Below are 14,918 nucleotides of genomic sequence, written 5' to 3'. Positions count from 1 at the left end.
GTCAGCAGCCTCTGCGGCACCGTCAGCTCCGGGAAAGCCATTGTTGTCCGGCACCTGAGTGGGCGCCGGATATTTAAGGTGCTTTTCAACTGATTTATTTTCACTTTTACTTTGCCAAAAAGAGAAAGTGGAACGTGACTAGTCCGTCTGGCTTTGGTCATCCAGAACAGTGGTGATGCATAATCTCGTTAGAGGGATTCTGAAAACAAGCTGGGAAAGTTTTCATTTTGACAGGACGTTGAAGAGAGAATGAATGTCCATGAAAGTCCCTGTGAGTCACACAGAGTCAGTGGTCACAGTGTAACAGCGGTCCGAATGCACAAGAAGGATAATCATATACTGACCTCCCTGCTCTGCATCTGCTTTGCTGTCAGTGCACGATAAACAGTCTGAGCTGCACTCCGATGAAGAGCTGTTCACCTCATGCTGAAGAAAAGCCAAACCCCTCGTTTAATGTAAAAATGGTGCACTACTCCACAGATCTGCCTACGAGTCCTCCAGCAGTGACAAAACATGTTTGTTTCTGCCGTCCAAATCAGCCCATATGAGCATTTTCCAGTGATTTACAGGACATCACGTTTACCTGCGTGGTCGGATCTGCCGTTCTGGTCATGTTTGGTTAGATTAAAGCAGCTAAAATGCATTTTGTTACCACTTGGTTAAGGTCAGAGAACGATCTTTCATGGTTACAAGAAACAGAACAAACAAGAAGCAACTTGTTAATTAGTGACCGTAAGAAGCCATTTTTAACCTTGGCTTAGCTTAGCATAAAGACTGGACGCAGGGAAAAACAGTTAGCTTGGCTCGCTCCAAAGTTCAACAATAAGACTACCAGCAGTTCCCACCCCAGATTCATATTCATGCTCATATTCGTGCTCTTTCCTTCACGCCTCGCCACGTTTGGGAAGCAGAGCGTTCTGCTGAGCTTTGTTGACGTGCTCAGATCGTCTTTATTTGGTCATTCTTGTGCCTCTGCCATCAGTAAGCAGGCTTCGTGGTTAAATGTGTTCTTTTTTGTCCGTTTTCATTGTGTTTGTTGTTGATGAATGACCGGAAGTCTGCACCGGGTGTTTTATTTTGAAAATTTACTGAACTCTTGACACTGTTCCTGTGTCTGAGTTTATGTGGATATGGCTATTAAAATCATACATATGTATTAGAATAAGCTATAGAGCTGTAACTATTGACTTCAGACACAGACAGGCGAGATGTCTTCCCCTGCTTCCCGTCTTCATGCTAAGCTAAGCTAAGCTAAGCTAATCACCTCGATCTTCTCATCTCTCCCTCTGCTCCAAAGTGAAAAAGTGTAATTCCCAAAACATCAAACGGGGCCTTAAAAAGAAAGAAACAGATGTGGAATCGACAGTTTAGAATAAAACATCAAGGATTTCGTTGCACAAAGCAAAGTGACAGTGTTGTTTTGATGGTTTGCGTCCGTATCTGGGACAACGGCAGTTTCCAAAGCACCGACTCAAGCTGGCAGCTCGCGTTGCTTACGGGAGTTTGCCTGTCTCCTGATTTCATGACGACGGGGCCGAAGGGAATCTCCTCACTGCTGCCAAAACAAAGACATGAACCACATCAACACAAGAGCTGACTCATCGGGATTGTCTGTCTATGTCTATATATGTCAACCTGTGTGTGACCGACAGAGATCTCCCAGTGATGCAGTCATATGGCACATGAGTCAGACGCTGTTTCACACATAAGAACTTTAATAAAACCAATGTGCATGTCGCAAGCAGTGGATCACAGGAACGTCTGCGGTCGTCTGTCTGTGCATCTTTTACATTCACCACATTATTGATACTGCAGTAAAAGGGAAGGAAGAGTTACTGTGTGTGAGAGGCCTTACATCCGCAGTGGTGGAAGAAGTATCTGGATCCTTTACTGCTGTAAAAGTACAAGTACTCCAGTAAAAGTAATGCATTCAAAAGATTACTCAGTCAAAGTAAGAACGTGGATACACGTAGTGGAGTAAAAAGTACGCTGCCTCTTAAATAAGGGAGTGTTGTATTATGTAAGAATACAGTAGCGTGAAATGGAAATACTCAAGAGTATCGCAAGTACGTGATTAAATAGAGTTAAGAAGGACCCTGATTCCAAAACAGTCTGGACTTAAATAAAACCAGAATCAGTCAAACTGTTCACTGACAGCAGCTTCATGTGTTCATCTCCTTCATCCAGTCATGTGTTCACAAGCCCATGTTCACATGCCCCTTTCATAACCAATCATGATCCTCTCACCTGTGACCAATCAGCCTGTTTACCTGTGGAATGTTCCAAACAGGTGTTTTTGGAACGTTCCACATCTTTCAGTCTGTGAAACGTGTTGCTGCATCAGATTCACAATAAGAGATATTTATAGAAATCAATGAGGCTGATGAGGAAGACCGTGAAATATATTGACTTAACAGACAAGCGGATCAGTGAATGAACACATTCTGTTCATTTGTTTTTAACACGCCGTCCCAGCTGTTTGAAATCAGCGTTGTGGTTATAAAATATGACGAATTACTCAAGATTTAATTTGTGGTTCCCAAACTTTTACTTGCTTCTACTTGGATCTCCTCGTCACATTTCAGATGGTTCTCACATGGTTATAGAAAATGTAATAAATATAATCTACACAGCAGAACTTGAGCTAATTGGTGATTTCAGTGTTTTCCACATCACAGCTGTTAATAGTGAACATGTCACTTCGTTAAGCAGTCTCCATCTCTGACTCATGCTCAGCTTTGACCAGCCAAAGTTAAACAGAAACAAATTAAAGCCTGAATTTAGTGAGAAATTTGTGCCTGTTTCTTCAGTAATGTGAGTCTCAGCTCAGGTGGGGGGGTGGGGGTGGGGGGGGGGGTTGGACATGTTCGTTCATGTCATGATGGCTGATGGTGTGGCACTGAAAACACACGGTATTGATTAATCACCTATCAGCACTTTGGCAGATTCGTTTATGACTCATGTGTGTTGAATCCGCCTTTTGTTTTATCGTTGTGATGTCTCACTTCCGAACAGAGCGGGTCAGCATTAGTCATGTAACTGCTGCCTCACACCGTCACACGCAGATATTATTAAAAAATGCTCCTTTGTCACCTCCGCTGAGCTGACCAGTCAAGAGGTGCGGTGAATGTCAGATAGTCTGGTCTGGACAGTCGGACGCAGCCCCCCCCCAATGATCCGTCAGCTGACAGGTGTGGGAGGAGGGGCTTTCTATGTGCGTCCAGCAGAAAGTTCTGAGGAAGCACAGTGACCCTTTAATAATGTCACAGTATAAGAACGTTCTGTTCGACGGAAGCAGCTTTAAGATGAGTTTTTGTTTGCATCTCTGTGGTGTCAAGAAGAGAGAAGTCACTGAAGAGCAAAGGCCACAGATATCCGAGGTCCTTTTCAGGGGAGAAGTCACATGCTTCCCTCAGAAAGGTCCAGTCCAGGAACAGAAACCCACCTCCAGCGCTCTCTGCTTCCATGTGATGCTCCTCTCAGTTAGCTGCTCACTCACTTTGCTCGTGTCTGGGACATGAAAGTGCTGCAGCAGCTGCTCTGCCAGACACCAGGATCGGGTGGGTAGATGGAGACAGCTGATTTCCTTGGCGCATGGCTGCATGCGGTGTAACAGCTCTGCAGGGAATCCTCTGTTTACAAAGTCTGCCTTTAAAAAGGCTCGCTGACATTCAGATGGAAGAAGGAAACATGTTTTCACAAGAGCAGGGACTCCCCCCGGTCAGGGAGTCCCCTGGCAGCACAGAGATACATGGCAATAATTAGTGATTTTCTGCACCACCAAACACAGCGTTTCTATCCTGGTAACAAAGCACCGAAACAGGCAAAACAACACAGAGAAAGTCAAATTATCCACTGGATTGTTTTTTCTGGGGAGATTCCCAAAAATGCAGAAGTTCTGGACACATGCGGTGAAAATAACGAGTGCTGACTGTTTCTTTTATTTTGTTAAATTTCATTTCACTTGACAGAAGCCTGGTGTGAGTCACACTCATGATGTGAGTCATTTTTAGTCATCTCTGGCTCTGAGATATGAAATAAAATGCAGCTCAGCATGATTTTGCTGCAGTGTAATTGTAATTGCATTCTGTTTAGAGCTACACGTCAGCTGGAATATATGCCTGTTTTACTCAACCGAGGGCCTGAGAAATGTTAACAAAATGTCAGAGTGTGTGTCAAGGTTCATAACATTTACACAGTGTGTGTAACAATGGGTGGGACCAGATGTTAAAATCAGGGTTGTTAATATAACATATGCCCTGTAACACGAAATGTTTCATCCTCCACTTCTAATTTAGATTAATTAGTGACAAAGCACATCGTTAATTGGGTACATTTTTTTAATTGCTTGACAACCTCAATTAAAATCCCTGATAAACTGTCACACATCATCACAGCCAGAGATTTTGACTCTGAAAAGTCTGTTTAAAAAATGCACAAAGACGATTTTGCATGAAGCTGAGGAGGCAGAAGGTTAAAGCCGAGTCATTAAACTGAACAAAGAATAGAAGCATTAATTGTGTTGATGTACTTAAAGGTGCCCTGTGGAGTTACTGGCCACTGGGGGCGCTGTGGACTCATGTTTTTATCAGTTGGTCCTTGTTTTGTTTGCATGGTGCAGACCTCTGTAGCTGCTGGCGCCTTGACACACATTGGACTGAACTGTTGGTGGTCAGGTTGTGGGTGATGTAGGCAAAAGGTTCTGACAGGTGAACACAGGTGAGGCGGTGCAGGTATTAAGAATAGGCCCACCTCTGGGCAGGGGGATTCTGTGCATGCAGATATTATCAGTACATCAGGCTCCAGTCTTTCACGTAATCTGTGACTTGTGTTCCGTGACTTTAGTCTGTAAGGCAGAGCACCAAGACTGCACCACAACCCACGAGCCTCACATACAGTCAGTCACAAACAACTATAAATATTAAAACTTTGTCAAGTAAAAACCACCTGGCATTGACCACACTGACGGCGTTACACCTGCGGCTTCCTTATCAGCTTCTCCAGGCCGACGTTTTATTGGAGGACAATGTTCTAACCCTCGCTGCTGGCACATCGTGCAGGGCACTGAGTCCAACGCTGCAGCTCAGGTTGAAACTGAAAGCTCAGACTCTAAAGGAAACAAGTCCGAACAAAGCTGCTCCTGTGAGTCTCACCCAAAGTAAATACCACGGCAGGGGAATCCTCGCTCTGCTTGTAAAGAGACTTACATGAGCTGGCAGCTGTTATTCATACCGAACCTTTTGCGGCTGGCAGATGAGTTGGGCGGCCTGTGGCTGTGAATTACACATTTTGAAAAAACACTTGCCTTTATGTGAAAATGTCAGTGGAAGATTTTGTTTGATATGATGCAGTCATACGTCACCGTGGCACAAGATGTAGAGTCACCTGCGTGCACCATCAGAGGATCACAAACCACCCAGCCCGAACACAGACGTCCGTGTCGTGGACGTTTCCTGTCACAGAGAAGTCATTGAAATCTGTCTTTTTCTTAAAGAGATTCTTTTACAATATGAACATTCATGAATGTACAGATATTTCAAATTGCTTAACATCAAATCAAAAGTGTTTTGTGAAATGCAAATACAGATGGAAAATCTACATTTTGAAACAGGTCACACATCTATGCTCATTTTTTACCGAGAGGTCACCTGAAACTCCAAAATGAATTTTGGAAACTTAATTCATTTATTGTTAAATGTTAAGTAAATAAAGCAAAAATTGTGGCAAGTTGTTTGAATGTTTACGTTGTCGAATGAAAGATCAAAGGCGCTAAAACAATGCATTATGGGTGTTTTTTGACCCTAAATGTTCAGTGTGGGGATGCTCTGCATTGTTCCACAGGGCTGTTTGAGCGCCGCAGTCTTGTGTGTCTTGACTGCCACTTTCATTTTATATTACAGTACAAAGACTTCAGAGTTGTTTGCTTTTGGCCAGGAAAGAGCTCAGCGCCTTCCTGCTCCTCCTCCTGCCACAGGAGCCGCAGTCCGCTGGAAAAGCGTCCTCGTCGTGCGTGTCTGCAGATGTGTGTCCAGGATCAGGAGCAGTTGTTTGTGCTCTTTTTGAGCAATCTGTCACTCGATCACTTTGTTGCTGTCACGGTATTTCTTTGACTTTGTCGTTGCGGCTGGAGGTTGTCAGTGGGCGGACGGGTGCTTTCAGCAGCTTTCATTGTGGAGCACATTGAGCTGCAGTGTGTAGAATGAGCAGGATAATTTAACAAATAGTGGGAAAGATCTCATCACACCTGTTCCTCGGTGCGTCATCACACCACAGACGTTAAGGCCGCATCAGATTTTCCACCCAGAGAAGCTGATTGAGGATGACATCTGATGGAACCAACAGAAGGATGTGAATGCCTCTTAATTGCTTGCATGCATGCATAACACAAAGTGGAGACCCACTGATAAAAACACTGCTCCATAGTGCTCCTAGTCCAAAATCTCTGCAGGACACCTTTAAGACCATGAAAATGTGTCAATAAGGGGGTCCGTCCCAATTCAGGACCACCGTGGGAGCTTTGTTACATCGCTCTCAGGAAATAAAAGCTCAAAACGCCCCCAAAACAATGATTATCTCTGGAAACCCTCAAGTTTATTGTAAAAATATTCCTGTTTTCATGCATTCAGCAGCAAATTTCTGACAAATTTGCACTTGATGGACAAAGAAGAAAAACATTGGTGCGGTGAACAAATGTGCCTCTCTGGAAGAATAATATGTCCGAGTGGAAGTTTCCAGGAGTTATTTTCAGTTTTCCTGCTTCTTGCTTCCTGCTTGAGTCAATGGAGACAAGTCTCTGTATATATGGTTACAAGAAAAACACTAGTTGTTCTCAAGGGAGATGCTGGAAATGAGGGACGTTTAGCTGGAGAAATGTTTGTCTCCAGCAAATTCAAGCCTGGGAACATCATACATACACTGGATTTTCTAAAAATATTGGTCCATACATGTAGAATACAACAGTTTGTTCACCACAGAAAGGAGTTATTTGGGTGCCAGATCACAACCACCTCCTCCTGCATAGTGTCAGAGAAGCAACTACCTTCCATGAAATGTTGAGCCTCCACATTTCTTTTTAACCGCTGTGTTCTCTCAAATACTTTCAGCAGCGGATTAATCCACATTTGCTGCTGTAGTGCGTATTTGTGGCAGCAGGAAGGTGTGTGTGTGAGTCAGAATGAACTACAGTGTGTGTGTTCATGGCGATGAAGGAACATTGATGTGTTTAATAGCTTTAATGGAGTTTTATGGGACAGAGGAAGAAGATGTATTCAGAGATCCAGGTCTCCAGACCTATGCTTTAACTGTCGTGTAAACAGCAGATGATGGCTGTGTGCCAGCACAAAGGCTTTTAAACATGAAAGATACTTCCTGCAGTTTCTTAGTATTTGGCTTAATGGAAGCCTTTCATGCTCCTGATGAGAACTGTTTTATTGTTTCAGCCAATGTTTACATGTACAGGAAGTTTGAAAGGGCTTGTAGGAACAATGAGAATGAATCACCACATCAAATAAACGCGTGTATCTACCTCAGCACCCGCGCAGATGATGGAAACTACAGTGACAGTTTGGTGTAGTTTGGTGTTTCAGAAGTTTGAGGGCAGTTTGTCATCGTCCGAGAAGAGAAGGCCAATGATGACATAACAAAAATGATGATGATGACAAAAAAGCTTCTTTTAGAAACACAATGAAACACAATGAGAGACTCACTTGCAGCATTTATCCAAGCTGTTTCCAGCTTTGTGCATTTTTAGACAATACTTTAAAAATGGTCCAAAAGTGATTAGCTTTTCCCTCCTCTGTTGTCCATTTTTCCACTTTTGATAGAAATAAAAGAAAAACAGAAGTGGAGAAGAGGAAACTACGTGCAGGGAAAGGTCAAGCACAGTAGGTTTGCTTGATGACAAAGCGTCCCATGAGAGATATTTTTGTATTACAACCATCAGTCATATTTTAATCACAGCCAAATCACAGCCAAAAGAGGTTCAGTGTTAAGTCATGAGTAATATTCCCTGAGAAGAGAAGAGGATGACCAGCAGCACCGACCTTTCCTCTATTAGCTAATCTCCCCATCACTACTGTCAATCCTCTGACTTTAATGCTCACTGAAGACCGTGACCTTTTGCTCTTACTACTGTGTGAACTGTACAAACCGCCAAGACATTAGAACTGCTGCTCGTTCTCAGACACACCTTTGAAATGAGCTTACAGGATGTATTCGTCTATTGTTGGCCACTAGGGGGCAGAGGAAGTCAAAAACAAGCTGATGGAGACACACCCCCTCCACACAGGATGTCCTCATGGTCGATGTTTCCCTGCTTCAGCACGCCTCTTTCAAACGAATGCTTCTCTATCAGGCTCCTGCAGGGCTTGATGACGAGCTGATCTTTTGAATCAGGTGTGTTGGCCCAGAGTCGTAAGAACAGCGATACGATGGCCTATGCCCCCTGTCATGTGACGCTGTAGCACCCAAGCGTGGTTTACTTAAGGCTTAAGGTACATGGAGCAATCATTCCTGCAAAAGGCTTCTAGTTCTGTGTGATTCTGAAATGTTCCCTGTGCCACTGAATGCAACACAATCCTAAAACAAACATGACTTTGCTCATTGTGGCCACAAAGTTCTATTTTAACTTCATGAGTCCACAGGACTCGTTTCCGTTTCGTTTTGTTTAAATGCTCCTTTGCAAACATCTGAAAGGTTTTCTTCTGACGACTCTGCTGAGTCTTTATGAAGGTCTTTAATAGTCAAACATGGGTTTGATTTGTCTTTCTAGCAATCCTACGAGCAGATCTCTCAGAAAGTTTTCTTGGGCTTCCAGACCTCAGCTTGACCTCCACTGCTCCTGTTAACTGTCATTTCTTCATTACATTACAAACTGATGGAAGGGCGACCTGAAACACTTTGTTCTTATTGTCTTCTGCTCTGTGGGCATCAATTATTTGAAGTTTCAGAGTGCAGGCAGCGGCTTAGAGGAGCCCATGGCTGCTGACTGTTGGGATGAGGTTTGAGGAGTCAGAGTATTCATAAAGCTTTGGAGTTTGCATCACCTGGTCTTTCCTAAGGATGACTGTCAACAAGCCATCGACCCGTCAAGCTAATGAAGGTCTGAGACCTTTGTAAAAGTCATCTGAGAGCTCAAATCTCTTGGTGTGCCCAAACATTTGTCCGGTGCTCCTTTCCTTTTTGCCAAATGTCAGAGAGGATATTTAATCTTTAACTTTATAACTTTTGGAGATCAGCCCATCTTCTACTCACTTAACTATTCACAGTCAAATCTAAGGATAGAGGGTGTCATATGCTGTATTGTTTGTGATTGTTTGTGATGTTGGAAATGCAATGCAGCCGGGATTATGTTTTTATCACCATTACGAGCAAATATTCAAAGTTTAAAGCTGATTAACAGCATGTTTCATTCATTAGCCGCAACTAGAGTAATAAACATTTTTGTAGTGTTTGTGTCTTCAACTCAAAGCACAACTGACTAAGACCTAATTTAAGACATAAAAACTCCACCAAAAAGATCAGTTGCATGCAATTAAAAAAAACATGAATAATCATAATAATAATAAAAAAAATGGGCCAGCGGCAACGAACAGGGAAAGACAAAAGGTGTGCTCTCTCACCAGGTGGCTGTGACTAATAGACAGTGTTACTATTCACATTAGCTGGTAAAATGCCTCAGATTTGTTGTAACTTGCATTTTAACTGTTAACTTTAAAGGAACTGACATCTCCAGACAAATATTAATAAATGAAAACCAGACCCAAGTTCACCATGAATGCGCTGGTGGTATCGTTTGAGAATGAGCTCGTTTGATTTATTGTGACTATAAATGAATTCCGTTCTGTATTTATATGATCAGTACTGAGGAAACATGAAGTTGGTTATTGTCAGTTGTCATTTCAATGCTGCATTAAAAAAGAAGGAAAGAAAAATTAATTTACAGCTGAAAAATGAAGCGCGTCTGAAGCAGCCAAGCACTCTGACAGGTCGATTCCCATGAAGCCGTGATTCAGTGTTTCTCATGATCGTTTTGTTTGACATTTCATGGGAAACATGTTTTTCATCTGTCTATGTGTAAATAACTGATACATATGGATTTGGTTACTCAAGATGTGAACAGTTTTGAACACAAATCAAGGACAAAAATTACAAAACACTTCCCAGCAGGAGATTGGGCAGCAGTTTGGGTAATGTGGGTCTGATCAACATGTAGTTACAGCTAACAGCCAGCCTTTCTGAAACTCGCCAATATTTTTCTTTCTAGTTCCATTTTAACCCTGCCAAGGTTTGATTCATTAAGATTAACTTAAACTTATCTTAACAGACAATCTTAAGGTCATTAGTTGCACAAAGTGCCATTGTCCTTGGCCAAATGCGAGGAATTCTGAGTAAAATAAGACTTCTTTGAAACTAAAAAAAACAAACAAACAATCACGTTATCGCGTCAGACTGCTGACCTCTGCTTGCATCCTCTTCCTTCTGGAGGAGTATTTCTTTGGTGTTTTACTTGGGAAATTCAATGATCGGTGAATCAACAGCTGAAAATATTGCTCACTCCAACACAACTGCCTGCTGATATTGTTAAATTTGAAAAGCAGGTCTAGATAGCCTGAAGGCAGGGTGCTGAATTACGCAGTGCTTTGTGTACCAGTACACAGTATATGTGCCTAAAGGGCACCGCACATATAACACATCAGGATATTTCCAGTATCCTATTTCCCAGCCGTGATGATGATCCTGAAAGGGAGCACATATGGGCTGTCGCACTCATAGCGTCCTCTGTGTAAAATAAATATAGTCTGCGTTGCAAGTGTAAATGTTGCACTGAAGCGGCACATTACATTCAATGTGTGTTTGTAATGTTGTTGAACCGTTTCATTCGTCTTAATAAATAGAGCTACACTGGCAACTCGTTGATTTGCTCTTGAATTACTCGCCAGGATTCAACACCGGAATCATAAAATTCCCATGAAATTAATTCTTTACTTTCGTTATCTGTGCTCCTGGTTATTTCCACTAATGCAGCAGCTTTCCAAGGTATAAACACTCGGTCCAGCATGCAGAGATCATGCACTTATGAGTCTGATGCTTGTTGCATGACATTTAATAAAGGTAAACAGTGTGTGAGTCACAACTGAGCAATCCTGCAGTCAGACACAGACCAGCTGCTTTCAGCTGTACCTGCTCTTTTCATTAAAGGTCAGTATCAAAATCAGTGATCACTGTAAAGCTCGCTTGCTTGAGTTTATTTGTCGCCATGTCTGGTTAAATGGTTTGGTACAACAACAGAAACAAAATGATTCTTAAATGGCAACACATTTGTAGTCTCTCAGGATTAAGATTGAGTGAAGATTTTCCTTAAAAACCAATTAAGAGTGGAGAATTGAGAGTTACATTGAAGGAGAATTGTTATTTCTTGATTGCTAATTGGACGGAATCAGATATAACATAAAAAACAGTATCATCTGCATACAGTTACACATATAGGAGACGATTTCATTTAGAAACAAGGTGAACAGGACTGGGCCCAGAACTGAACTTTAGTATTCAGGTATTTGGGGGTTTTAGTATTTATAGATCAACAAATCATTAGAACATTATTTTCAGCCCTGTTTCAGCCTGTATCCACAGTGAATAACCACTTCCTGTCTGTGTCTCTGCAGAACGCCGAGGATGAGTCAGAGTGGGTCGAAGACCTGCTGAAGCTCCATTCGGCCCGAGTCCGAGACGTGGAGATCCTGACAGGACTGGACCTCTACCGGTCTACCAATCTCACCTACACCAGCACCCTGAGCCTAAAAACCTACCTGCACACCTTCGAGAGCGACGACTAGACGCACAGAGAGACAGACACACATACAGGATGTAGCCCCTTGTAGAAGTTCTGCATTTTCACTGCATGCTCGCTGCACAGCCGACGCATCGTTGTTCCACTCCTGAGGAACTGCCCCAAAAGTGCTTGGGAATGCTAACAAATTTTTTAAATTTGGAAAGATTAAAAGAACGGTTTGGCAAGATTACAACAGGATTATTCAATAGTACCCAACTAATCTGGGAGAGAATTAGATAGCACAGGAATGAGGCAGGATGTGGGACTTCCTCGACAGCTGCCACCACACATTTCATAAATCCACCCACACATTTTCATGCCGACATAAAGGCCCATATCGATGTTTTAGCCCCTTACAAACACTGTGTACTTTCCATTCTTACTGACCATCCATTGCATGCTGTAGAATTTAAACATTTTTGAATGTGTCTTTTCTTCCTCATAAAAATCACTGATCACTGTCTCTGTTATTTTTTGTCAAAGTTATGAAGTCATTGTGAGGTAACACAGTGAGGACGTCTGATAGCAAACTGCACTCAAACAAACTGCACTCAGTTTTCATGCTGTGTGGAAACGCATAGAAGCCAATGGCTGCCTGAAAAAATGGAAAAATACATTCGAAAATCTGAAAGTCTACAGCATGGTTTGCAAATTAGCAGTGATGTAAAGTATTTGCAGTTAATGGGCTAAAACATGCAAAATTGCTGACAGTGTTCTTTAAATGAATAGTGTATTTTTGGGAAATACACTTTTCTTGCTGAGAGTTAGATGAGAAGATTGATGCCACTGTCATTTCAGCAGCCTCTTAGCTTAGCTTAGCATAAACACTGGAAACAGGGGGAAACAGCTAGCCTGGCTGTCCAAAGGTAACCAAATCTGCCTTCCAGCAAAAGCTCACTAAGTAACACATTATATCTCGTTTGTTTCGTCCAAATAGGTTTATTTTCCAAAATGTCAAACTAACAACACGCCATCTACTCATAAACCTGGAGCAGCACACAGGACTGGTCATGTGTACACCAGGGTCAGAAAGTATCCAGAGAAGCCTAAACTGAGCCCGCTCATGTGCTTCACCTCCTTTAGGATTTTCATGACTACTAAGAATGGTTTCCACATGAACATATGACTATTGTCCTTTGAGGGTTACCATAGGTATTTACTGTATGACCGAGGGAGGTCAAACATTATTTTTGATGTAAAAATAATGCTGTGGTGTGGCTGTGTGGCCTGAAAACTGACCAATATAAACTAGTGCACCAGTTACACATGAATTAGGCAATATGGCAAAAGAATAATCTCAAGAGTGGAGGGCTGGGACAGCTCCTTCCTGTTTTTATGGCCTGCTGACAGCCTGTTTCCATCAGTGTGTGAGACAGTTGTAGATGGTTCAAGTGGAAGGTTTCATTGTCAGTGTACAAGTTTAATGAAGGTTCCCCTGAAATGGACAGAAGTGACGGTTAAAAAGCAAAAATAGTTCATTTCTAACCCCGGTGCACCCATGAACGTATCTGCACAGGTAACACACATACGCACACACTAGCACAGTTTTCTGTGTTTTCACATCTCATCTCTCTTTCCCTTCTTTTGTCTCAGCTGATAAATCTAGGTGTATATTTTTATACAATTTTTCATATTTATTACGCAGCATCTGATAATAACAGCGCCTAATGTAAAAGACCTGTCCCTGTTTACTGTAATGAGATAGAAATAGACTGGTGTAGAGCTTGTTTTCAAGGAGGTGACAAGACTGATGCTGCCTTAAAGTTGTTTTTTTTTTAATTTAAAAAGAAACTGGTTTTAATTTCATACGTTTGGTCTGGTAACATTTTCCTCAGCAGCATTGTTGTGGAAATGAAGCCACACCACAACACAGAGGTTTACAACATCAGTCCCTGAAGCACGTTTGAAGCATGTCCAGTTTGAAATCTAGTTTTCTTCACGTCACCTCGACCGCTCACAGCATGTGGAAGTGAAACTGGTGGTTAACGTTCCTAAAATGTCATCTTTTGCATTGCAAGTCTGCATACACGCAGAGCTATGGTAAGTCTGGTAGGTCAAACACACAGAGACATAAGTAAACAATGGAGGATTATAGTGGACATTATAATGAGCATTTGATATTGATATTAATATTCGCCTTCATGGCGATCCAGCTGTGTCCTTGGGTCCCAGCGTCTTTGAAAAAGACAAATACAAAAACCAAAAACAGATTCTCCCTTTAACTCAGGACCAGTAGCCCCACAACACTGGTCTCATTTTCAGTTTGTTGTCACTGTCACCTCATCTCCTTATTCCACTTCCTGCATTCACACTCTTAACTCTACACGTACAAAAGTAGTCAGATTCTGTATTTTTTCATGTTTGGTGTTTTCGTAATGTTACACTGATGAGTTAATGTAGCTAGCTATCAAGGGAATCAGTAGAACAGAAAAAAATAATCCAAATAAGTGAATAAAATGACTTAAGAGCTTGCCAAACTGTAGCTGAAACTATGCGTATTCCAATAGTCTTTCAAATAAAAGCTGTAGAGAATTGGAAAACTTTGAATGACTGGAGCTGTCTTCTTTAAGGTGAACAATTACTGCTTCTGCAAATGTTTGGCTGCTGATGGCCAATTTACTGTAAATAATCAGACGTGTTTCTGCGGCTGCTCAACCTCAACTCTGTTGAAAACAAATCATTTATGGTTCATGTTTCAGTGTGAAGGAGCAGCATTATGCCATCAGCAACCAATAACCAGTGAGGTGTTTACATGTTCAGCTAATTCGGTGCTCAGCTTCTTCACAAAACTGTCACTATTGCCACAGGAAAGCATACGTTTGAAGTTCATACTGCAGAGCTTGAGGCAGCATGAGCAGAACCAAGAACTCCACGGACTGAACCAGCAACCTTCTGGTCTCAAGCCTGCTGATCCTCTGACCGACAACCTGTAAGAAGACTCTGAGGCAGCTTTTGGACTGTGACTGAACTGCATGAGATGCAATGCCAAACGACAGAGTTGGCACACAGCGTCCTTATAATCTTTGTACAAAAGCCGTAAAAACCCTGAGGATCATTTTTGATGTAAATGATGAAAGAAAGGACTTTT

General features: G+C 42.2%; 1 protein-coding gene across 1 annotated transcript in view; it reads left to right on the top strand.

Moving 5' to 3' along the window:
• The window catches only part of enpp2l (ectonucleotide pyrophosphatase/phosphodiesterase 2-like), a 34,408-nt gene extending 20,035 nt beyond the window's left edge, over positions 1 to 14,373 (top strand). Inside the window, exon 25 of the mRNA XM_076754138.1 lies at positions 11,664 to 14,373. Within this exon, the coding sequence (XP_076610253.1) occupies positions 11,664 to 11,834 (171 nt within the window). The 3' untranslated portion in view covers positions 11,835 to 14,373. The remainder of the gene's footprint in view (positions 1 to 11,663) is intronic.
• The last annotated feature ends 545 nt before the right edge of the window (positions 14,374 to 14,918 follow it).

This window comes from Chaetodon auriga, chromosome 17 (assembly GCF_051107435.1).
Source record: "Chaetodon auriga isolate fChaAug3 chromosome 17, fChaAug3.hap1, whole genome shotgun sequence".
NCBI classification, from domain to species: Eukaryota; Metazoa; Chordata; class Actinopteri; order Chaetodontiformes; family Chaetodontidae; genus Chaetodon; species Chaetodon auriga.
Note: the sequence above shows the minus strand (reverse complement) of the source record. Positions and strands in the feature narration are given on the sequence as shown.